Source organism: Euwallacea similis, chromosome 21 (genome assembly GCF_039881205.1).
Source record: "Euwallacea similis isolate ESF13 chromosome 21, ESF131.1, whole genome shotgun sequence".
In the NCBI taxonomy this organism is placed as follows: Eukaryota; Metazoa; Arthropoda; class Insecta; order Coleoptera; family Curculionidae; genus Euwallacea; species Euwallacea similis.
Genome location: NC_089629.1, coordinates 3,402,752 through 3,428,295, shown reverse-complemented (window position 1 = coordinate 3,428,295; position 25,544 = coordinate 3,402,752). Strand labels below are relative to the sequence as shown.

The 25,544-nt window shown below is 35.0% G+C and overlaps 2 protein-coding genes across 3 annotated transcripts in view; one reads left to right on the top strand and one right to left on the bottom strand.

The window, feature by feature from the left end:
- Positions 1-25,544, top strand: part of LOC136415913 (uncharacterized) — a 40,068-nt gene that overhangs the window by 5,008 nt on the left and 9,516 nt on the right. The window lies entirely within an intron of this gene.
- Positions 153-24,506, bottom strand: LOC136415934 (uncharacterized). Of its 2 annotated transcripts, XM_066400848.1 has the most exons (6): positions 24,273-24,506; positions 8,675-9,009; positions 7,663-7,865; positions 2,356-2,496; positions 1,977-2,056; positions 154-448 (listed from the first exon to the last, which is right to left on the bottom strand). In XM_066400848.1, the coding sequence occupies exons 1-6, from the start codon at positions 24,325-24,327 to the stop codon at positions 354-356; spliced, it is 909 nt and encodes a 302-aa protein (XP_066256945.1). In that variant the 5' UTR covers positions 24,328-24,506; the 3' UTR covers positions 154-353. The 2 variants fall into 2 exon arrangements, with proteins under 2 accessions (XP_066256946.1, XP_066256945.1); XM_066400849.1 differs by lacking the exon at positions 1,977-2,056 and having other exon boundaries at positions 153-448.

Here is a 25,544-nt window from a genome sequence, read left to right as displayed (position 1 = left end):
AAAATGACAAGATCAATGTGCCAACCACAAAAAGTAAACCCCGATACTCACCTCCATATACCCTACACCAATGAGCTATTCACTATGAAATCTGCAAGATTTTTCCCTGTCTTCGAAACAAACCACCTTAAAACTTATTTTTGCAAACAATACATATTTATATTTTTATTTACACAAGTTTTACTTATTTACATGTTCTGCAAGGACTGGAACGCAGGATACAAAATTATACTTTTATTTACAATTGAAATATTAATTGTCCCCATTTTAAACTAAATATCACATCAAGTAGAGAGGTAAATGGGAATTAATTTCAAATAAAACCGCTTTCGCACTATAAATTAAAATGTTTATCACCGATTAAACTGTAGAATAACAGCGGCCCAAATAAATTTTGTCGCCAGGTCCATTGTGACTGTTGCCGCCTGGCTGCGAGTCACAAATTCCACTGCAACAAAGACAAATTATTTTTAGTGCAGATAAAAATTTAGCTATTAAAATCACAATTTTTAAAACATTTCTGCCAACGTCGGTTTTCCACGACCCTCCAATCAAACCAAGAAGAAAATCGAGTACCAGCATGCTCAATAAACTCTCTATCTTGGAAATCTTTGTTCGCTGACCTACATATGTACATGCCGTGGGAAGCCGGCCTTAGTCCTAAGATTCAGGTTACAGTTATAAATCTGCCAGTGAATAGAAAAAAATTTGTGCCTCAGCGTTATGTTAAGTACTATTGAGAGAGCAATCTCTTCCCTACTTGTGCAGATTTCAATTCCCACTATTCGAACCCCGCTTTTGTAGGTGAAGTGGGCCCTTGGGAAGGGATTCCTTTACTTTATTTGCCTGGGGTTGATTGATGATTTTTTTCCATCTAGAAATTATAGGATGTAAACCAGCACAGTTCACTTGAGGTTTTTGCATTGAAAACTTTATATTGTGTATTGATTTCTGAATACAAAAGTCAGAATTATTTACCACAGGAAATGGATAATACCAGAAAATTAAATTATAAACCAACAAATTCGACTGGTAGGAAAAATTATCAGTGGAAAGCAGATACATTATTCATGTTCTGCAGCCAACTGAGGCTGATAGATTTTAGGTCGAGCTTATTAATAATTCATGAATAATATTATCCCCGAGCTGAAGATGTTTCGTCGGATTTTCAGCTAGACAATTCCTATGTACACCTAGACCCTTTTCAATATTGTAAAAATAAGAATTTATCTCTAAAGCTAGTATTAAAATGTTTGCAAGTCTCTAAAGCCGCTCTCTAAAAAGCATTTGCCTCCAAACTAAGTTTCGGCCATTTTATGCAAATACCTTGGCCCAAAATCCCTCCGGTGTTACAGGCTACAGGTATATAAATGGTAATAAATTCAGTGATCCCAAGATTAGATATCCTGGAAACGTGTTCCATTTAAATTTCAACTTCAACATTCACGCTTCTCTTAAAAAACTATATACAATTAGTTAAAATGACTGTCATTCCTTAAATATGGAATTTTGTTAGCTTGTTTATTAATTAGGTCAAAGCTGATTGACAAACAAATTGCCATTAGGTTGAAGGTATGTGAAATATACCTATATGAAAGAAACGTAAAGAAAAAAATGATTAGGAAGTCTGATTCCATGGTCCTAAAATTGCATTAAAAAGGCGCACTCTTCGAAGAATAAGTCAGAACATTTAAATCTACTGTGTTTGAAGTACGTATAAGGAAAAAAGTTAAGGCTATCACCTTCATGTCTTCTTTTCTTAATCTGTAAAGTCATTTTATGGTCTTCGACCAGCAACTATGAAAACCTGATTGAGTTTTATGAGGTTTATAGAATATTCCCTACCAGAAGATTTAAAAAAGTTCTACAAAAAAGGTAAAAAAAAAACCGGAAGTTTCGTTAAAACTTATCTCTCTGGTAAATTTGCTAGAAATTAATAATTCATTTCATAATTAAGTAATAGAAATAATAATCACCTGTTGCTTGTGGTGGTCTTTCCGCTGGTATACCCCATTGCTCAAAATATAGCTCTGTGGTGGTCCAGCTGTAAGGTGATCTAAAATGTAATGTTTCAAAAAAACATTGAATTTTTTCATGACCAACAAAGACAATTTTCTCTAGCAATTCGGTATAATAAAAGCTGCAAAACAGGAGCTAAGATTGAAAAGAATGTAATTTGCAGTCGTGGCAGCACTGCAAGCGGTTCAGGATTCCGAACAAATAGACTCTTTACTTAACAGGAATAACTGGAAGCATGTAATTCAAGAAAAGATAATAAAATTCCTTCAAGTTAGCGACTGTGAGCTTCCATTTAAATAGCAAAAATTGAATTAAAGACGACTTTTTCCTACTAACCTGTGTCGTTTCTTTTGCAACTCTATACTTTTTTCCGAGCTTTTGTGGTATAGATGGTGCATCGTGGCCGAACACCTTAACTTCATCTTGCCTTGTTGAAACATGCTCCTCACAATTTTCATTTTTATGGAAGAATGTGCTCTGAAACAAAATATTCTTTGTTTATATTGCATGTAAATCTTCCGAAAAAGAAACGCTCAATTTGCACAAATTAAATGCACACGTATGGCGTGAATATGACAAGTTTGGCAACGATGCTGGAATATAAAAGACCTCCAGAAGGTTTTTTAAGTAAATTTAAATGCACGTTTTAGTTTGCCGCGAGGCAGCTACTTGTAATAATTTGTTTTCCCAGTTAAAAGTGAATAAAACGTTCTGCTAAGCCGGACTTTTCATTTTGAAACATTCGAAGTAATAAATTACGGTTTTTTGTGTACTTTTTTGCTGCTTTGGTAATAGAGGAATGAATTTTATTTTAGATGGGGAAAAGGCTTTTTTAAATTTAATGCCATGCTCGGTTTCAGTGGAAAGGGCCAATTGAAATTAAGCAGTCACTCTCTTTCTTTACAACTCATTCCGACATACAAGAAGATCCTGTCAGGTACTCAGATAATCCCTTTAAGGCTTCATATCATGCCTACTACGAAGTAGTTATATTTCGTGGTATTCAGGGTGAGAATGGGGATTTTCACAGGAACGGGGTTGATGTCTATTAAGCTTAAAAAAAGGAAAAACTATTCAACCTAAATGTGATACGTTATTCTGTTTATACGTCACAAAGCGGTAAGTCATACCAAGTATAGGTGAAACAAACAGAAATATTTAGACTAGATTAACGATAAAATTAGAGAAGAAAATATGCTAAGACGGATGGTTAAATGAGTTTTACGTAGCCATTAATTTATAATACGGCTTTTTGTATTAAAATTATCCCGAAGTTTCTGGAAAAAAAACACTCTCCTTGCTTCATAATCCACTAGAAGAGAATCTCTGGTGGGTGATTTTTAAATTGACGAAGATCTTCCCTCCAGTTAAATTTTGTTTAGATATTTGAATTAATTTTTTTCAGAAAGCGCGTGACAAATCGATAACTCTCAGGCCGGGGAAGGTTTTTCTTTATCATCAATACCGTATATGTTTGCCGTAATGCTTTGTGCTTATCGTTATTGCTTAGAGAACGTCTCTGTGCAGAAATTCTCAAGTTTTTAGGGATTTTTTCACATATTTCCATTAAATTTTTTTCCGAAATGTGATGAATTCTTAAGGCTCAAAATATTTTTCTTTGTTTTCAAAATCCTTTAAGCTCTTTGCTGCAAAATCCATTAGAAAGAAGTCTGCGGAAAGGCGCCCTCAAGTTTAGGAAAATTTTCCCTCCAGTTAAAGTTAGTTGATGTTTACACTAAAATATTTCTGGAAGTGACTGAAGATAAATTTTTTTCGGTTCAAAAGATTTCTCTTTGTTGTGTGGCGTGTGTCCAGCGAAATGTTGACTGCACGTGAGCGCGTAAAAATTTTAGTGCACAACATTATGTGATTGAACTGTTAGGAGGCAACAAAGTACGTCTCAAACTAAGTCAAATCAAATCTGCCTTATTGCCTAAAAAGCTATGATTAAATGATAACGATTTACTGCGAATTATTATAGTGCACATATTGCGAATAATCGAAAGCCGACACATGAATATTTCCAAGAGGATTAACACAAAATTTGCATACTATTACTGATAAGCGAGTGGAATATCATGTGTCTCGATTGAGGTCAAACTACACCTTGGTTATATACCCTACGGAAGACTTAATTAATTAATTTATGGGTAGTGAGTATAACAAAGGGTTTTAATAAGTAAGATAGACAATAAAGAAATAAATAAACTATTATAACGGGTTAAAGTATTTGAGGAGATGTTTTAACATTGCGAAAATTCGATTATACACAACAACGTGTTAGGGGATCTGCAATGATATTCTGCCAAACCGCGACCTCAATAATCAATAAGCAATATCAGCAGCAAATGTACTTGTTCTTTTTTCCTGTTGAGGCATGTGAAAATACGTTATCTTCGCGTTATCCAGGCCAAGAGTTGAGTACCCTGTTTTTATTAGTTGCATTATCCGCCCAAATTAGTGCAACACATACCGGAGTCATTTTATAATGTTGCATAATCCCATTCTTTCGTTACCGCTCTGTTCGCAACCCCTTCTATAAACCAAAAAATGTCAAAATAACGGGCTCAGTTACGACCTTAATTAACACAAAACCCGTACAGCCGCCTGCAACAAAATAACCCTACAATAGATCATGTTCCTCTGTGTTGCAAAACAAAGGCAAGAACTTAATAAGCGTTGAGCATACCCTATTAGAAAACAAAGCAAATCCAATTATTTGCCTTTTATAAAGCTTCATAAGATCATGCATCAAATATTTGCTTATCCTCGGAGTGTTTAGTTTGTGCGTTTCATGAAAAGTAACGGAAACTAATAACTCCACGAGAGCCTCGCATCCGTGGTGTACTTTGAGGAAATTTCAAAACATAAGTTTCCCGGCTTCCTGAATTTATTTCCTCAGATCGGCAATGTAATAACTTTTCAGATCTGAGCGAAAAGTTTCTAAACGTGTTAGCTGTGAATACGTTACAGCTTAATGCATTTTCGGAGTTTCCAGGTTATTCGAGATGCTTTTTGATTTAGAGATTGTCTTATTGATGGGATTTTTCTTTGTTGAAATGTCCGAATTATATGTGGGAGTGGTTATTGCTTTCAAACCTTTGTGAGACGTTGAATTTGTAAGGATAGGAGCAATTTTCAGTTTTTAATAATTCGCCACAGTCATACGATTCCTCTGAAACTCGGTTATATATAACAAGATTTTAAACCTCTATTTTATGGTTCAATTTAACGAAACAGTGATGTGCGGTGTTGAGCCCCGCATTAATCCAAAAATTCTTGAATATTTAATTCGTCATTTTCCAGCGGAGCTTGATATACTTTGACAGAGAGACCTCGAAAACACGTTCCTTTTTTTACCTCGTCATTAATATTATATTTACGTGATGTGTTTTTAAATTTTTAATCATAATCGCTCTAAATAGCTCTTTGTAATGAATTTTATGAGATTTAGTTCTGAAAAAGAGGCATTTAAGGGCGGTTGTCTTCTTACACATACATAAATAATCCTATTCCCGACACCATAGGCATGACGCCTCCCCGCTTTCCGTCCTTGGCCTTTTGATAAATGGTTTTCCAGTTAAATGCCTTACTCGTGGATGGATGGATAGATATGGATTTACAAAGCAGAAAAGTGAATAAAGAGACTCTTCTTCCGTAAAAAGCCTTTTTTATTGTGGATTCGGTCGTTTTTCTCTCGTACACCCTTTGTAGTCGTCGGTATCTGAGGCACGTCTTAAAATCCCCCTATCCAAAAACCCGTATGAATTTTCAGAAGAGCACTACTCCACGTTAAGATAACTATAAAAAGGAACATGTTTTATGGAGGCAAAAATCACCCATGTGTGTGGGTTTGCTGTTTTCCATAAACAATTAAGCTTCAAGTCATGTTGTTCCAGTTTTTTGGTGTAAAGAAGTGGGTCAGAGGACAAGGTTTGGAAGGCCAATGTGTACGTGTTCGTGCAGTTTTGTTAACAAATTAATTTCAAATTGCCGAAAAAAAAATTATCTCTGTGGCTATACATTTATACACTCAGATGAGTTTAGTTCCTAAATTGTGGCTCTGGAAAGTGTCACGATTGATATGCTGATCGCAGTGATCGCACCACTGTGAGCAATTAAGAATTTTGAATATATAATATATTTAGTAAGTCAAGCAAAGGGGGTGATAAAAAATAAACTTGCAACACCTTCAATCCCAATTGGAAAAATGTTGGATCTTCTGCACCAATCAACTCCTGAGTGACAAGATTCTCAACTTTTGTCAATAAGACTGTGCAAGAATCGAACTTCAATTTAATAATTTTAACATCCCAAATACATCATCTGCACCAGTGAATTTTAAAATCAGCAAATCCTCAAGAATTACGAATAAGAGGGGACATTTTTAGCCTGAAATTGGTTATATAACGAATTGAGGTCAGAAAGCACCAAATTTACATTTCATGAAACGAACAATTTTTGACTGATCTCTTCAACGCTTGTCGATAAATTGAAAGATTAGCAACTTGCTGTCCCATTTAAGATCTTTTACCGTTCGTAAGAATGGAAACTTTTGAAAAATTTTTCCATTATTCCACAAAATCGAAAAATTTTGAAATTTAACTTAATTCCTTTGATCAACTTTTTTTTTATCGATGCTACAATGAAGGAATGTACCACTGAGTGGGCTGGAATGAAGAATCTTTAGCAGGAAATAAATATCTCATTTCATACTTGAATAAACTCAAATTGATAAAAAAATCTATAGATAACACATGTAGACAATAACTTCAATCTCTTCCACATTAGAAAACTCCCAGGTAAATCGGGGACATTCATCAAAACATCAAACTCAAATGAACCAGAACGATATGGAAATTTCTGTTACATCCCTCCCAACTTTTCCAAAAGAAGCATGAATTATGCTTGAAGACTCTTACTCTGGAAACCTACATGGATAAAAAATTACTATAGAATCACAAGTTTCTTTTTTAGTCTTCTTTGATCCGTACCCTCTTTTAATATTCGACCCTCGTACCCCGGAAAGGTTTAACGTGCTGATATTACCATATTTGAGAGCTATAGGTAACACGTAAATAGTGATTTTTGCCATTTTGCTCAGGAGCAAATTCCGATAATAACAATTTGGAGAGGTTTTACGAGGATTTTACTATTAGGTGTTGTAGGCTACGGCTTGACATGAATAAATTTAGACTTACATAATTTTTCTTAAGCTGAAATGACTGCGTCTTACTAATAAAGCCCCTACTAAAAAATTAAAAAATTATCTCCTGGAGGAACATTTCGCATGTTTTGCTGGGCCGGAATTTAAAACGAGACCATTTGTTCTGGAAGAAAAATGAACAGGCATCTCGGCATGTGAGAATAACATCACGCGAAAGTCATATAACCAAGCTAGGCTGTTATTTGTCCTTGCTTTTCATCACAATGTTGTGCTAGTCTTGCATGCTGGAAAGAGGATAGTAAATGCAAACTAGTTGCAGTTTTGAGCACGACATTGTGTGCAAGAAGAACCATTTGAAATTATTACGTAAAACCCAGGAAATGCTACTCTTAAAACGCCTTTAGCAGTGGGTTTAAGCTCAGGATTATGCATTAATAAACTAATTATTTTTACAAATAAAATGAAATAATACTTACGACACTAAATTGTCTTCATTGTACAGCGATGGTCTGTGATGTTTGACGAATTTCTCTTCAACAGGAATTCCATTGATATACCATGTTAAATTAGCCGCCGGTTTTGATCCCTCTGAAGTGCAATTGGCTTTGAGGATCTCATCTTGTTTGTACCGAGTTTTGAGGCCGTCGATGTGAGGATCTTTCTTAGGGATGTCAATTACCTGAAAATGAGTTAATAAGAGATACTTAGTGTATATTATTGTATCTTGATTAGTAAAGTAGAGGCTCTATTGAGGCCTATGCAGGTATGCTTCAATAAATTTTGAGCCGAATAACGATTAAGAACAAATAATATCTTTTGCGGTATAATTTACGCACAGGTATAGGAAATCAGAGGCTTTTAGGGCAATCGGTAATCAAAATACCAGATATTTACGCTATTTTGCATTATTCTGTGAAGTAATTGTTTCAATAGTCAACAGTGCAAAAGTAACTATTTATGTTTAGGTATTTCAATTAAAGTGTGTGCATTAAACACATGCTCGTTTACGAATTGTGTATGTATGTTGATGCCTAGGGATATAATTTGCAACAGTGTTACACATGAGTGTTCAATAACAAATATTCCCAATGGGCAGAAAACTCGTTAACCAGTTTTGATAAAATTTCAGGAATCATGAATTTCGATACGACTCCCGTGTCATTTTCTCGATATTTATAATTTCATCTTTATTATTTGATATCTCTCTTCTTCCCATTGTTCGTCGATCAATACGTCATACATTAAGCGGCCTCTCAGTTTGATCCTCTCATATATTATTCATAATAATGCCCTTATTTGAAAAACGCTTAACAATGCGGTATTTGTTTATGACCCTTTTACATCAATAATATTGGTCATGAAATTCTGTAGCAATCCCGGTTTCCGAATGCACGTTTTCCTTTACATAAATAGTTGCAATAGTTCCACATGTTATTGGTGCAATCTAACATGACGAGGTGATGAAAAACCCAAATCAGAAGATCTTACCTTAAGTTCCGCAGTTTGAAGATCGGTAAAAAAACTAGGTTGTTCTGCAGTGACTTCACAGCTGTAGGCACCGCTAATATCCCTACTCACTCTTTCTAACACCACTTGGGTGTCCTTAGAGTCTTTCTCTCTGACATTAATTCCCCGAATTTTAAACTGTTTTATTGGAGGAAACTCACTGGGTGAGAAGCGAAAAAACTCGAAAGTGCCACGGTACCACTTCACCGAGTACAACTTGTCCCCTTCCAAATCGTAGAAGCACTGCATTGTTGCGTCTTCACCTCGGACCACAGCCGAAGGCATCTTCAGTTGGACGTTTCTTAGGGCTGAACAGACTGAAACAAAGGAAAAAAGAGAGGTAGGAGAATGTTATTGGTTCAAACATTCAAATCCTCATAGTAGGTATGCTTAGCAAGTGGTAAAAATATAATATATACAGAGCGGTCAATTTTTGACGTTCTTCTTTGGGATTGGGAAACAGTCTAAAAGTTGTATGTATTAGTTTATGACGCATAGAGAATACGTGGCAAAAATTACGAAAACAGAAACGACAAGTAAACATCCATCAAAATAGTTTACAAAGGACCCTACGGCTTTTGTACAAAAGTTCAAGGGTTAGGGCTGGGAATAATATTACCCTTGATTTGCATAAATGAACACTTATTTGAAAATAAATTGTTCTCGTAAAAGACATTCGATCAGACTTAATTACCTATCTTTTTCATTTCTGCCATAAACCTCGACTCAAAAGCTTATTAAAATAAATTGAATCTGATTTGGAAGATCCCGTCATCGGAATCTCGGAAGAGTCTCTAATAATCCACTTTTATGCAGACGTCTTTATATTCTGTTCGTCCTTATCCCCCAGTTCAAGTGTCATATTTTACGCCCCGAGTGGAAAAAGAAGTCCCACCAGGGAAATATTAAATTGAGTGAGCAAAATATGGTAAAATATCTACAACAATAGGGTTAAGGATGGCAATAAATTCGGTTTAGTTTTTATGGTTTTTATCCCCACGGCAAGAATGGCGGTTTCACGCTATTTTTATGTAAATTTTGGAGATGCGAGAGCAATTAAGTTACGGCATGTGAGGGAACGACATGAACTGAAAAACATATAAATAAAAGCTTAGCAGCAAACATTTTCTAAAGAAGATTAACGTGATGTCAGAAATAATAATTGAATGTTAAAGTTTTCTTATATCGCACCGGAATCTTCTTTGCCATGGCAAAATTAATGGGAAAATATAACTGGAATAGCTCACTCCTTGTAAGCAGTTTAGGCATCCCTGGGGCAAGATTATATCGATACAATTCCTGAGCTCAAACGTAAATTTGGTCGTTAGGTTGCATAATTTATTGCTCTATTGGCTGTATTTCAATGGAGAGAGTAATTTCATTGCGTGTCGTAACGGAGGCAAGTTAGCATTAGTTAAGTTTGCAGTTAGCTGGTTCAGTAGATAGGAATGACAACGTCTAAACTTGCTCTGCATAGTTAAAACTGCAGCATAAACTTTATTGAGAAGAATTAGTGATACTAAAAAGTGTCATTCAATGTAAATAAATATCTTACTTAAGAAGTGATTAGTCACTTAGTGTAATAACTTTTTCAGGAAAATATGGTCATTTCAACCAAAAGAAATTCAGCTTTTGAATCGACAATATCACCCCTCATCATAATCATTATCGTTCTTAAATGCAAAATTTACCCACTGAAGGTAACAAAACTCAACTTTCATGACACAACTAAATAGGACACCGTTATGATATTAGTGAATGGTATTAGGTGAAGTTGAAAAGCAGCCTCGTCACGAAGCTCTTTAACAAATATAGTAATAATTATCCGTACCCACTGAGTTATTTCTATTTAAAGGTGCTTTTACCTTTAAACTTCTTAAGACCCCTTAGTTATCCATCAAGAATATCGATTGGTTTTCCAGCAACCCATCGCTTGTATTTGAGTATCGCAATTGAAATATCGACATGATTTATGCTGGGGCTTGAGACAGCTAATTTCGTAATGAATTAGTTTCATTTGCCATTAATTGATTGGTTTTAGCATACAAATTTTACTGGAGAACAAATGACTAAATGGGTTATCAAAAATGGATTTAGTAGAGGACAGAAAAGAGACTAAACACTAACGCAATTCTGATACTTTTTCTACTGGGAACTGGAAATCCTATTTTGCATGGCATGTCGATTCCCATTTTTAAACCTGTCCCATTACGTGCATGTTAAATTATGACGTAGCGGGACTAATTGGTATAGCGTAGCGTAAGTAACGGCCTTATTTCCAGGCAATTAAAACTTCTTGCTTTTCAGCGTCAACTTCCTCTATTTAAACAAATTTATTAATACTTGCTAGAAACCGTATACCTAAAGTTATACGAACGAAGCAGAAGTTGCGAAATTTACTTAAAAAGGATGGTTCAGCTTCATCCATATTGCCCAAAAGTATAATACGACAAAATGTCTAGTCAGGACCACAGGTTATACGTATAAAATTGAAATTCAGTTTGCCGATATAATTTTGGTTTATGACCCTATGCTGTAAAGAATTTATGTTATGATGTCGAATATTGGAAAGAGTACATATATTTTATCGGTAGCGGCGCGAGGGCTCGTCTGAATTGGAAACTGGGATTGAAAGGGTCTCATTTGTTTTATTTTTATCGTTACCTGTTTGCGTTGTTTCGATAAATCGGCATTTTATAACTAGTATTAAAAAAATGTGCTTTCGCCTTTGTAAAAATATTGCATTTACATCGTTGCTGAATAACAACTAAAAGGCCGTTCGAACACTGGCTTCAAAATTTAAAAAAAACCTTATGTATAGATCGATTGAGGGCGCGAGTTTTAAAACATTTCGCTACATTAAAATCTCGTATGGCAAAATTCCGCTCATTTCCTAATGTTAAATACATAATAATCTGAACTAATCTAATAATTTGTTGTCGCTATCGTCTCTTTTCTTACAATTTCGGCACTGCTACCCTAATTATTTCTCATCCACATACCACATGGTTAGTACGCCCCAACTAACCCTGCCCATTTCAAAATTAAGGAATAAAGGATGTGCGGTTAAAATTAAAACGGAATTTCTGAACACACGTTAGGTTCAACTGTAATTTAATATGGGTTTACATTTGTGGTCTAAAGGGGTACAGCAGAGTTTATGGTTAAAAGCTTTTAGGTTTACAAAGGTAATTTAAGTGACGAACGATGTCCCATTTCCCTTTTTTATAAACGCCTAAAATTTGGCTATCAAATTTGTTTTGGCTGAGCAATGAGTCTTTTGTCGTTAATATCGAGGTAAATCATAGATGACGAATGTGCGTAATTGACAATCTGAGAACTACCTAAATGTTAAAGAGGAGAAGTGCTTTTTCTGGCCGTTGTGACATCACCGCATAAAAATAGCTCGCACCTGTGGAATTTTCCCGCATTTTCGCATGCCAAGCATATATTTTATGCCCTAAGTATCGTGCCATGTTCTGAAAGCCTTAAAGCATTTACCCACTACGAAAGATTAAACAATCAATCACGTTTATATTTTAATAAAAGGCGAAATTATTTAATCCATTACCGCAGCACGGCGACAGAAAATTGACTAATTTTTACACGTGGAAATCAGGTTTTGTTTCTTTTTGTAAGCATTGAAGTCTGTTTTGCGGATTTTTGCTGGTGACGTTCTAATTTTTCTTTTAATTAAATGCGTTCTTAACCTGAAGAAACTTGTTGTTTTTCAAAAAAATTAAACATTCCAGATTAAAATTATTAGCTCTACTTAGCCCGTTTCTTGACAAAAAACAACGGGAAGAAATTCGTTCTCTTTTAGTACATATAATACATAAATAGGTTTCACTAGAGTTATAAGGATTACGCTTTCATAAATGGTGGAAGAGCAGATTATAGGATATTACAACCAGCGTCGTACATTTCCAGTTCAGGGAATTTTCAAGGGAATCATAAACCCTTACAAAAGTGAGCTTTAGCGATTTAATGGAACTAGTGCTTAATAATAATTCACTGATTGCAGAAATTTTAAATTATACAGTATAAAACCATAATTCGTCAATTCAAATCACGCCTTTAATCATGCCTTGTCCGATACGTTTTCCAGATTAAACAAAACACTGTATGTAGATCTAAGCTAATGAATGTGTTTGATCACTTGCACTAGGACATGTTCCATTATAAAATAACCCAATTAAAAAGCCATTATTTCCTTCCACTTTGCGTTTGTACGTATGCAAGGGAGTCATAAAGCTAAAATACCATGTATGCGTTGTTAATGTAGTACACAAAAAGAATTTTAGAACGATATATCTTTCTGACAAAGTTTCATGAGTAGTTTACGACGGTAATGAACTATTAACTTAACCACTTTAGCATAAATAGAAACCGCTCGATTTGATATTATCGGTTCGAGATGGAAAACTTAGATGTAATAAGTTATTTAATTTTAAAAGCATTTCAGAACAATGAGATGGGGTAACTTTTAACAAAAATGTCAAATACCCTCATCAATTACTGAGTAACGCTAAAATTGCATTCGCAAGAATGCCTTTGAAATCTATATTAAATGCGATATTGGCAACACCCAATTTTTATTATGAAATGTGTGATTATGAAATGAATTTTTATTATGAAAATTGCCCTTCATAGCTGTTGAGGGGTGTCAGTTACTGAGATATCGGCACTGTTTCATTTGTTTTAACAATTTTATGTCTGCGGATGTTAATAAATTAAAAATACTTTTTCACTTTATGTATTTTAATAATAACCCACATCGCTTTATTATTAAACCGATTCTTCAATAATTGTAACCAAAATTTAATTATTGAATAAAATTATATGTTACATAATGGAACGTCTATTTTATTATTTGGACTTTATGGAATTAGGTAAATATTAATATTTATAATTAATATCAGTGTTACCGTAATAACTGGGGCAATTTTTCATGAATAAATTAAGTTAATTATTTAACATTTTGCAGCGCACTATGATCTCTCTCAAATTCAGTAAGTCTTCGCAGTTGTAAATGGACCACTCAGCGAATTATTTTCATTAACGGCAGTTTGTGATCTCTGAATAGGCTTTGATGTCTTTGGGAAGAATTTTGTCAATATTCGTTGGGAATGTATTTATTTTACTTAATTATTTATAAAATTCAATTTCTAAACATATCGTTTTTGGTAAATTCGTGTACCCAGTCAACGATGTTATAGCTGAAATATTCAAAATTTTTCCACAACGCAATTCATATATGAGCGCAGTAAATTGCATTCTCTAAGGAAACATACCTACGCAGCACAATAAACCCAGAGATTAAGTAAACTCGGGTCTAATCCCTAGAAATTCATTTGTACATATTAACACAGGATTTCTTGTGATTTACGTTTGCCAATTTTCTAAGTCAGAGAAGACCTCCTGCCTTATTAAAATATATAGGAGTTTAAAGCAAGAGTTACTTAGGTCTGATATTCAAAGACGATAGTCCTAGAGTCACGAAGAAATTATTATTTGTTAAAATGATTCGTGCAGAAACCAGATTAACACGAAATAAAATCGCACTGACGACACGCAATAGGTTTTAATCCCCTTTTATGCTACAGAACCCAGAATAAAGCTTACATTTGACATTAACAATCGGCAATTTTTTTGGAAAATTCACATTAGTAATATTCTTTCAAAAACGCAAGGAAATTCTCATTCACTCATAGAGAATACATGGTGGACAGAGCCGGTAGAGTGATCGTATGAATGGGCTTTTCACGTAATCCAGGAGAGATTAAATTTAACACAAAACAAACCGTTTAATAACATTTTCGGAGCGCTTTGTTATATTTATATTGTGGCTAAAATTTCAAATAAATTTCATACAATGACCATTCGTAATTAAATTAATGGATTAAACAATAAGCTTACGCAGTAATTTGTTGCTAATCAAATAAATAACTTTTACATGAACAGGTGGCCGCTATAGCTGCTATTTCACACTATTAATTAATTCTCCGACATGGGGGTTTGTTTGCGGAATGGGGACAGTTTTAATGCAGTCAATGGTCGCCATAATGAGGCCTGGACACGTATTTGTACACCGTACTAGAATGCAAATGGTTGTTTTTTGTTTGGTTATAGTGGGTATCCACATAAACCGGATACATCCTTATAACCTTTGATGGGATTTTTCTCGGTTAGCGTGACCACTCAACGTGAAGAAAAAAAAAACATTTTCAATACACTTTAACTAAGTTTGCACGAAGTCTTCTCCATGCCGAGAAGTTTTAAAAAATTAACGGGAACAGACAAGTTTGACTCCGTGGGGCCCTAAAAATACTTCTAAACACATTTTGCAACATGTAGCCCATTAAAACTTGACGACAATAAACTTGAGAGGGTAAAAACTTTCGCAGCTTCCTCGAGGGTATTTTGAGGCGTCTTTGTGTTTATCCACTTATATTTTGTGAGCTTAAAGATTAAAATTAGCAGACGGGAAGTGGCTAAATTTACTAGTTTGTTTTATGTATATTTTGAGGGAAAGGAGTTAACATGTTGTTAGCACGACTCATTAGATTTAACTTTAACGTCCAGAACTTCACAAACTGCTTTTCAAATTTCACTTGTAAGCTCAGCAGTATGGATTTTTTGTACACTTTAGTTCCTAATCTTCGTTTAAAATATGTAAATTTTTGTGTAGCACAGGAACAATAAAACTTTAGTTTCAACTTGAATGGAGACCACGAGAATGAACTTGTTTTCGCATTTTAAGGTTCACAGTAAAAATTGCAATTTTCAAGAAAAGCCACTATTATTGCGCATAAACTCATTAAATATTTCAGACCGCTCTTTTCACAATTTGCCGCAGTTTGTGCGGAATAATTTATGGACCTCTCATTTGTTAGGAGAAACGTCAAGATTATTTTTCTGAAACTTTTTTCCCTCATAATGAATACAAAGTACGCAGGTATTGTTAATGCCGGTCTAAAAGTTGCGCAAGAAAGTGGAACGCAATAAAACTGAAAATATATATTTATTCCCTTGGGAGCAATTTGTTCTACCGCCGAGTGAAAAGTAGTTAAAGCTGCTATTAACTTATTTATCCGGGACATAAGCCAAAGCAAGCAATTTTGCAGGTAATTTTGTGGCGTGAACTTTCCTAGACCGAGTTGAAATTGCTTACAGCGGCAGTAAAACTTGCGGCAATCATTTCCAAATCAGATAAACTTGCTAAAAGAACTTTTCCATGGAAAGCGGCGATTCTTAAGAAAATAACGCCACTTTATATGTGAGTTTGCCATGACGATGACGGGAAAAGGAAGTTTCTTCAACTTTATAATTCACTTTGAAGCGACTGCGTCATTAGCGTCGACGCTTAACTTTAATACACAATATACCAATTACTTACTGTATTAAGATAGGCTCGAAAGTACCGTCAAAGCACATCATAAGCCCTAACAAAAGCAAATTTGGCCTGGCGGAAACGAATTTCACTCCTCCCTTGTCGCCTCTTATTCTAAATTGTAAATTTCGCCTTTTCGTCGTTTCCACTTTAAGTTCTGCCTTTTGATTTCCTTAGATGTATTCAACTAAATTGCTTTTACATAATATAAACTAATCCGCGTGATTGATTTTATTTTGAATTTGACAAAAGCAGCTTTCGTCTGTTTAATAAAACATCCCTAGCAACACTGATTTTCATCAAATCCGAATTTGCTCCAGTAAAAATTACCCCCGCAACGATCTTGGACACCCCGTAAAGCCTAATGACGCATAAAGTACATTGTGTTCTTTAGAAAATTATTTTTTTAATGGACTGCTTTATCAAGAAATGGAAAAACGTCTCATCCATTAATCTTATCCCCAGAGACTTAACCTTTACGCCCATTGTCTTAATAAATTGATGAATAAAAGGATGTCTGTCACCTGGATATTATTTCTTTGGGTTGGCACGGAATTATGATTCACAATTTTAAAGCTTTAAGCTTTCCTCTTCTTGCCATTAATCACAACCCAAATGGAGGTTTTGCGTTTGACCCAGCTTGACAGAACAAATTATGCATTTGCCAGAATTGGCACACTTTCTAGTCTATTCCCGACTTGTTATTGAATCACTCCCTATAAGCGTTTGCTATGGAGAAATCCTGGAAATATGTAAGCTCTCCGAACACCATAAGTCCTCTCAGCAAATTGTTATTTCTCCGAATGAAATTTTAACTCTGGAATATAACTCTAATTTCCTCCGTGCTGTCATCAATCAACTTCGGGGCATTATTCATTTTTCCCACTTAAGAACTCACGAAATAATTTCCTAAAAGACAACTTTACCGAACAGCTTCTTTCTAATGTAGTGAAACAGTTAAGGGGATTTCTATAATTTCTAAAAGCAAAATCCCTATTCAGGCTAGTTAAGCGTCCCCTATTAATAGCTAAGTGAAAATAATCTCGCAAGTTAAAACAATGCAATTGTCTCGCAAGAGTTTTGGGAAACCAGCACAACAAGTTTTAACTTGAGTAGTTTTTGGGGTAGTTTAGTTTAATTGAATTTTCTGCCCGGGAACTTTTCTTATGTCTTCAGGAAGTTGTCCATTTTAACCCTGATTAGGGAGAACTCGCCGTTATCCTCAGCACTTGCCACTTAACTTGAACGAATTCCAAGTTTAATTTTCCCTTATTCGGATAATTTAAATGCTAAATGTTTTATTATTTTCCAGGATTGAAGTGCTTCATGTAATTTATTCAGAGACTGATATTTCGATCCTGATTGGGGAAAGTCTCATACGGAAAAGCCATACCAGAACAGCAAAAATGCCTTTTCCTGAGTTATGCCCACTTGGAGACCGTGAAAAACACATAAATAAGGCGTGAGAGAGGAAAGTACAATAAATGTAAAACTCGTAGCACGTTTTGAGCTTGGAAGAATAAATAAGAAAAAAAAGGAAATAATGTAGAAGGCAGAACTATTTCCTGCTTTATGGGGTCGGCCTCGCACGAAACGGCCGTAAAATTTTTATTGGACTAGTTCTAATTTTTACACGTAATCTGTAAAGAGCTGCCTCAAAAGGAAAAGGCAAGGGAGAAGATTAAGAGGGCTGTCAGTATTTTTATTCCGTCTATGTAGCTACACGATTGGCCCTTAATCATATCTTAGGTCCAAAAAAACAACCGAGCTTAGTGTTTCATTATTGTTTTAATCCATTAACATTAACATTAACATAGATTTTCCTGAAAAACTAGGTCGCCCATAATTTTCCCATTAATATAACCAGAGTTCTCTATCATTTTCGAATTGAAATGCTCGGAGCTGTCACTCAATAAATGTTTTCCGGTAATAATCAACCGATAATAAAAACACGATTCCATCGGTAGTAAATTTCCCATAGCAATTCATTTCGCATTAATCTCTAAAAAATTCTATTTTGTTTCGCGATATTTCCCAATGTAGAATCGGACAACTCTATTGAATAATGGATGCGACAAATCCTGTTAGGTTGGAAAGAACAACAGCATTGGAACTGAATGAAATTGACTTGGTACAAATCAACTTCAATAATAAATGTTGGTTTAACTGATTTCTGGACAGTGCGGTCGGAATTCACTTGTTTAAAAGACTATATTCGTTTGTGTGTATTGGGATTCCATCCTAGCTATAAGCTGAACTGAAAAATTGGAATTTTTTGTATAATGCATTAACGAAATGGTATAAAGATCATCATTTTGTATAATTAATAATATATTTGACGGGGAACAAAAGTAATTTAAATCAAAGAAGTTCAATCAAGCATACAAAACGTGGGCCCCTTGCTTTGTTTATTACGATCGCTCCGGCTAAACATCAGGAAGTCATTTTCTTCAGCCAGGAAAGTTGTTCTCGGTCTTTAAAATATGCCCATTAATCACATCATAGTCATAACTTTATTATATCCAGAGATCCATTAAGATAAATCATAATGTGGATAAAATTATTATTTTTAGATGGATATCTCGGTGGAATTCCTCGTTACTATTAAACCAGAAACTGCGAATAGAGCTGCATTCCATTGAAAATCGCCAGGTAGAGACATTATAGGAGCAATTAACTAAACCCAAACTGAAATTATAGCCTTTCCGGAAACAGATCAAGATCCGCCAAGTCCATTTTATACATTGATACGAAAGGAAAACGTTCTATGCTAATTTTTAACGAAATTCTGAAATGAAGGACAAAATATATTTCTGTTAGATCGAGGTAAGGATGAGGATGAAAAAGCGAAAGGGGCGATTAAAGAACGTAATAGGAACATGAGCCTGTTAATCATAATTGGAGGAAAGTGGAGGTTAGAACTTAATCGTTTATAGCGCATAACGAGCAACAACTTTAATAATTACAACAAACAAAAAAACAAGTAAATTTGGAGTGCGGCATCTTATACGAAACTTTTGCTGTGGCTGGAAAACAGTTTAGTAAATCTTAATGAAGTTTTACATATAGCCTCAAACTGATTATACATCCTAAATAAGTTTCACTAATTTGGAAATATATTTAGTTAGCGTGAAATCACATACAAAGTCAAAATTTCATTAGATTCAACAAGCCGTTCTGATTCGAGCAGAAGTTTGGTTTAAGATGATGCACCCTGAATCTGTAATAATAATGTAGAATTTAACAATGCCTTACATTTCCCTATTAAATGATGCAAATTCCTTGTTTCTAAATTAATATTTATCGCTTTCAACACAGTCTTTACTGTATTTAGGAGGTCGCTTTGATACCTGTTCTATTGATTTAGTGATGGAAGTCATTGTCAACGAGTTAAATACGATTCAATGGAAATGTAACAAAGTGCTCAATTAAACACGAATTAACAGGGCAGCATTAGTGATAATAAATAAGTGAAGGTAATAAATCGCCAACGAGAATTTTGAATTGGCCGTTTCAGCATCTTTAAATTATATTTGATCAATAGTAAATTATGATTTCGAATAGGCATTACACACTAGCACCAACTTAACACAATGGACCAAATCAAACAAAGCAATTCTGCTCTGTTCTGATTTAAATGGAAAATAGGACTCGAAGTTGTAATAGTTAATTTTTGTTCTGGAATACCGAGCAAATGTGTCCACTTTTTTCCCTTTCACTGGACAGGTTTCGTTCGTATTGTCGTAATTTGGACGCCCGGCTTAAAACGAAATTTTTGGTTGACGATTACATCGAGGGAGGGTTGTTTTTTATGTAACATGTATCGAATTCTGGAAAGGTTCGCACAAAACAACGTATTTTAATTTATTAGGCCCGGAAAAAAGATTCCATCCCGTTGGAAGGTGGACAGCTGCTACTCCTGGATTTTTCTAATTCCTCGAAGCAAATCCTGAACAACATGAAAATGTTTTTGTAACTATCCTACACAGAGAAAACAAACTATGAAATCATTAAACGACGGAATTTATGTGAAGGAATGCGGTCCTAAAAGGGGAGTATGCACTAAAATGCAAACAACGCCGTGAAATAAATCTTTTGATATAAAGGAAATGCAAAACCTCAATAGTTCCCTGCAAAATTCACCAAATAACTGGCATTTTATTATTCGGGAGGAATATTGCCACAAATTTTCTTAAAAACGAGATTTGAGGCATTGAGTACATCCCATGGGAAAGAGAAAATGCTTTTAAGAAATAGGCAATAAGATGACTTCTCCAGATTGTCTGAGGTTCAAAGTTCCTTCCATCCATTATCCGAACTCTTTGCATTGCTTCGAAGTTCGCAAGATGACTCTCATATTTCTTGACGAGGATGACGGTCATCATCTTATTGTCTCCAAAACACACATTTCTGAGCAAATACTTGACCAAATGAAAACATCAAATTCTAAAGCAAGACAAGTGCGCAATTTTATAATCCCGCTGAAAGCAAAATAAGAGCCCTCCATCTTCTGCTAATTTTGCGCTTTCAGAATCTCCTTCCTGAGTGCCAGTAGTTATGATTTAGTGAAAACGGGAAACACCAGATTTATTTCGAAATTTCTTGCCGGCTTCCGGATTTCTAGGTGCAGACTTTATCTGATGCAAGTGCGAATAAAAACTAACTGTGAACGTGTTAGGAAAATGAATGTGCCAGAAACTGGAAAATAAAGTGTACTTTACACTTTTAACTTTAAGTTGAACGTGCATCTGTCAACTATGATCAGATGATCTCCTGCAGTGCATAACGTACGACTAAAGATTACTTACCTTACTTAATTACCGATACTTTGCATGCATTTTTTTTATATTCACTTGACAACAACGGCAATAATATTTAATAAATCATATATTAGTGCGCACGTAATGTTCTTGTGAATAACAAATTGGTTATTTTCTTTAGATTTGGTCCGTAAATTAGGTTTGAAAATTGTGAAATGTGAACCTTTCATGTTTTGTTTTACCACATTTCCACAGCTTGAGGCGCGTTTGAGGCAATGAATTTAAATTAGAGGGTGCTACTGTTAACTAAATACTTACATAATTATAAGAGATAGAATAGTATTGTTTTAGGCTTCAGTAGGGTTGTGGTGGAATTTATTTTGCTGAAGAGTGGGCTTTCAGCATTATTAATCAAAAATGAAACGAAAAAAAAATCCCATTCCAAAGAAAGAGGAAACAGTGCTGCCAGGTGAGGTCAACTTGGTTTTTTTTTGTACTTAACGATCGTGTATCCCAGAATATAAGACCCGGTATTATATTAATTTTTGCTATAAAAGACGCGCAAAGGTTTTTCTGAGGGGATGTCACATTTCTCATGTACAATAATCAATATTTGTTCAAGTTCATGAAATATATTTTTTTATTATTTATAAAGAAGGTCATCTCGTCTTCTTCAGGAATATCGTCATGAATTTTTAGACCTCAAATTCTAGCCTGAATTTGATGCGTCTTCACTTCCTCTAAAATCGTTGACCCTAATCTCTCATGTTGAGCAATAGTACTCTTCTCAAATGAGCTCTTCTTGTCTAGGTAGCTTGACCACACCAGGTGTAGACCTGATCCACACTTACGATTCTTAGCATTTTCCTCGTCGACTTGTTGACTCAAGAAATTGTGTTCAGATCGTTACTTTTGGCCCGTTCGTAGATCCAACTTCTTTTGCATAGCAAGCTTATGGTACGCACAGTGCGTACATCACCATTCGCCCGCCATTAACCGACATGCAGGCTGGGAAAGGGGATTCTTTGAATCGTTTGATTAACGAATTTAATTAGGGTTTATTTTAGAAGTAAGGTTCACATAAGAAATACCTGGAAAAAATCATTCTACAGCTTATTTTTTAGTTAGGTCTTATTTTCGAGGAAAAGAGAGCAATGTAGTAAAACTAAAAACATCGTATATCGATAGAGTACTATCTGTGCAACAGAAAGCTATTCCAATGACCTATTTGTTATTAATTACTGTAGTTTTCAATACTGCTAATGAAGATATTCAAAATGTTTCCGTAAATCCGAATCAAAACATTGAACCTCATGAAATTATTTCACATTGTTCCATTAATTTATTAAAACATTGTGGTAACTCCAAGGGGCAAACGTAGGTTTCCTTGGCCTTGTGGTCCTTTTGGCCCAAACCTTTATAAAATATTTATTCCATTACTCTCCATTACAGCACAAAGCTCTGAGAAAGTTATAAGAAAATTCTTGAAAACGACTTCTCATAAACGTAGAAAAGGAAAACTGAAACTTTTTACTTCATAACCGGGCGAGGCAAGGAACGATTCAAAACTGAGTTTATGGGCGTTGGTCACGAGATGTACGATTGGACTTGTTCATTAAACTTTTTGTATTTTGACTACCTAAAGTTGCTTTCGAATTAATGAACGCCGTTAATCCACGAAATGTCGACTTTAGTCGATTTAGATCAAAACCGATTTCTGGCAATTTCGTTCATGCGATTTTAGACGCTAAAGTGATGTAAGAATGAGCAAAGATGATTCCTAAAATTTTTAACCTATTTTCGCTTTCCCTTAGTAATAATCAAAGCAATAAAATAATATTCTTATCGTTGATTTGTTTGGCTAAAACCACATTTAATTCTAGTTGTTTCTCTTTGAATCAATCGTTTGAACCAACATTTACCAACCCTAATAAATCCCTAATAATCGCGTTAATACGATCTCAACTTTCATTAAATTCATTCAACGTTTGAGCTGATACATTCACAGTGTATATGTGTGTGCTCTGTATACACACCACGATTCGAAATCGGCTTTCATGAAGTTTTCATAGCATCGAACGTTTTAAATGGGGTATGAAAATCGAATTAGTGTTAGGCATTATTGGCCAGATAACCGAGCCAGCTTGAGCCATTTATTGAATTATCCTGATTATTTTGGTGGAAGAGCTCGAAATCTGTTAATGAATTAGACGAACATCGGGTAAAAGAAAGAAAATTACGCTAAATATTTTAGTGATAGTGGGAGCAGTTGAATGGACTGTGGGGACATCTCGTTTCAAGTGGGCGTACACAGGACCTCAGTAATTTATTCCGCAAAATTATTCCATTAGATAATTCAATATCCTTGTTTTCTCTGGATAACCTAAAACTTCTTTTAGGTTATCCAGGTTCAAGTTAGTTCAGAACCGATATCGATTGTTATTCTATTGAAGTGTAACTTTCTTATTAATAAGCTTTCGGTAAAATAAATCTATGGCAATCTGATCTCAATCTCCATAGCTAAACAGGCTGCAATTTTTTCTATTTTCCCAAACATTCCGAAATAAAAAACCCAACTTTGCGAAAACGAATTACGCTCCTCAAAATTAGTTCTCCATGGGGGTATCCATTAGCATTCGGGGCGAGCAAACTACGTGAAGTTAATATTTGAAGTACGAACTCGATTCTTGTTTAATATTGCAGTAAACGGTAGACCCAACTTTAAAACAGTTTCGCCGGTGGATATATTGATTAAGTACAAACTTTCCTATTTAATACCTTCTGTTTGCCGGCTTCAGTTAATTATGGAGTTCAATTTAAGGGTTTGTTAGCTTAGGATTCTACTATTATTGGATTTTATTATAAATTCCCATAGATTTTTTTTAACATTCTTATGCTTTGAAGTCGAAAAAATGTTCAAGGAGCAAATTGTCGAATACAAGCAGGTAATTGCTAATGTACTAGACATCTCTGTCCTCCAGGAAAGTTTGGTAGAAGTTTTGGATTAAATTATCTGCATATGTGTGTAAATTAATTAACAATTCCGCAATAATAACGCAAAAAAACAAACGAGAAAACAACCATCCACTTTCCTTAACTAAGAGTAATTAAATATTTAGCATCCATTTGCCGATTGCCCTCCTTATGAATATGGTTTCCAGGTCGTTAATATGCGTGAGCCAATAATTCCCTAGACAGAAACATAAAAATCTAATTCGCATAAATTGAGAGTTTTTCAATTTCTCCTTCTCCATTCTTCGCTTCTGAACGTATTAATTAAATTTCCTTAACCAGCGATAAATTACTGAAACCGAAACTTCCAACTTCGATGATGAATAACGGAAACTTAATCGGAAAACTCTCGAACTTTCCTCACAAAATGATGCGCTAATGCCTCGATACCGTAAAATATTAATTAAAAACCTACTTGGCCAAATTGCAGGAAAGAGACATCCTAACAACAACCTCGCGATACTTTTCATTCTTTCGGTTAAAGCTTCAGCCCCATATCAAAGAACAAAACCAGCACACAACTTCCGTTCGCGAACTTCACCCCCGTAGGGTCAAAACTTGAAAATTCCGGCAAAACTCCTCGTGTGAGTTCGTTAACGACGAACTTTTCCGGGAGTTACCGTCACGGATTCAACGTTTGGCGTAGCGGTTTCGGTGAAACTGGAAACTTTCCGAAAACGGCGATGTTAAAGACTGGAGCGCGATTGCGCCCGCCTTAGTTCAACTTGCTACAGATTTGAAAGTGCCGATTTATTAATTGTTATATTTCGTGACTGAAAGTGTGAAATATGTTAGCTAAATTGCGATACATTAATGAGTCCTGAGATAATTTTTCCAGAGATTTCAGTTTTTGCGCCAGTCCGGTCCATTTTCTCGTTTATTGTGGCTGCGCAGATGTAATTCTATTAAAAAGTTTAACATTATTTATGCAATCAACTGTACCTTAACTATAGGGGAACATTCAGCAAAGCTCAAGCCACACTAATTGCAAAAATCAGAGTGGTTTGCACCAATGCCATCCAGAGGTGCACTATGGAGTATGAATCATTTATATAATTTGTATAATTCCACGAGTTGTTTCTTGCCATTTCTAGCACTACTTTACTATTTCATGGTTGTTACCGAGCTACCATCATGTTATACATTGTGGAAGTTTTGGATGGAACAGTCCATATAACTAAGGTGCCGAACATATGCGGAAAAAATCCTCGGACACGTCGATTTTTATTTTTTCTTGCGGTTTCTTTGATGGTAAATTCATGTATACAGGGTAGTCAAAAAATCAGGTACGACCACCAACTTGGTTTTTTCAAATAGAAATACCTATTTTTATTTTATTTTTGAATTCTACGCAAAATTCTAAGTGGGCTTCATGTACCTTGTCCTATACCTAAACGCAACAGGTCGCGAGAAATTTACGAGTGAACGTATCAAAAATTAAAACTTTTGATTCCTTTTAAAATTTCTTTGGTCCTGAAAAGGACCGATTCATCCAAAACTTCCACACTGTATAATTTTTGGATATGGTGACAGCTCTGGAACAACGATAAACTGGCAGAATAGTAAACATATTTTTCGCACTAAACTGGAGGAAGACTAATGCAAAGACCATGTCATATTATGAAATTATACTCCGGCTTATAAGACCCAAACCTGTCTAAAAAAAATGTTTTTGAGACAATTTCCT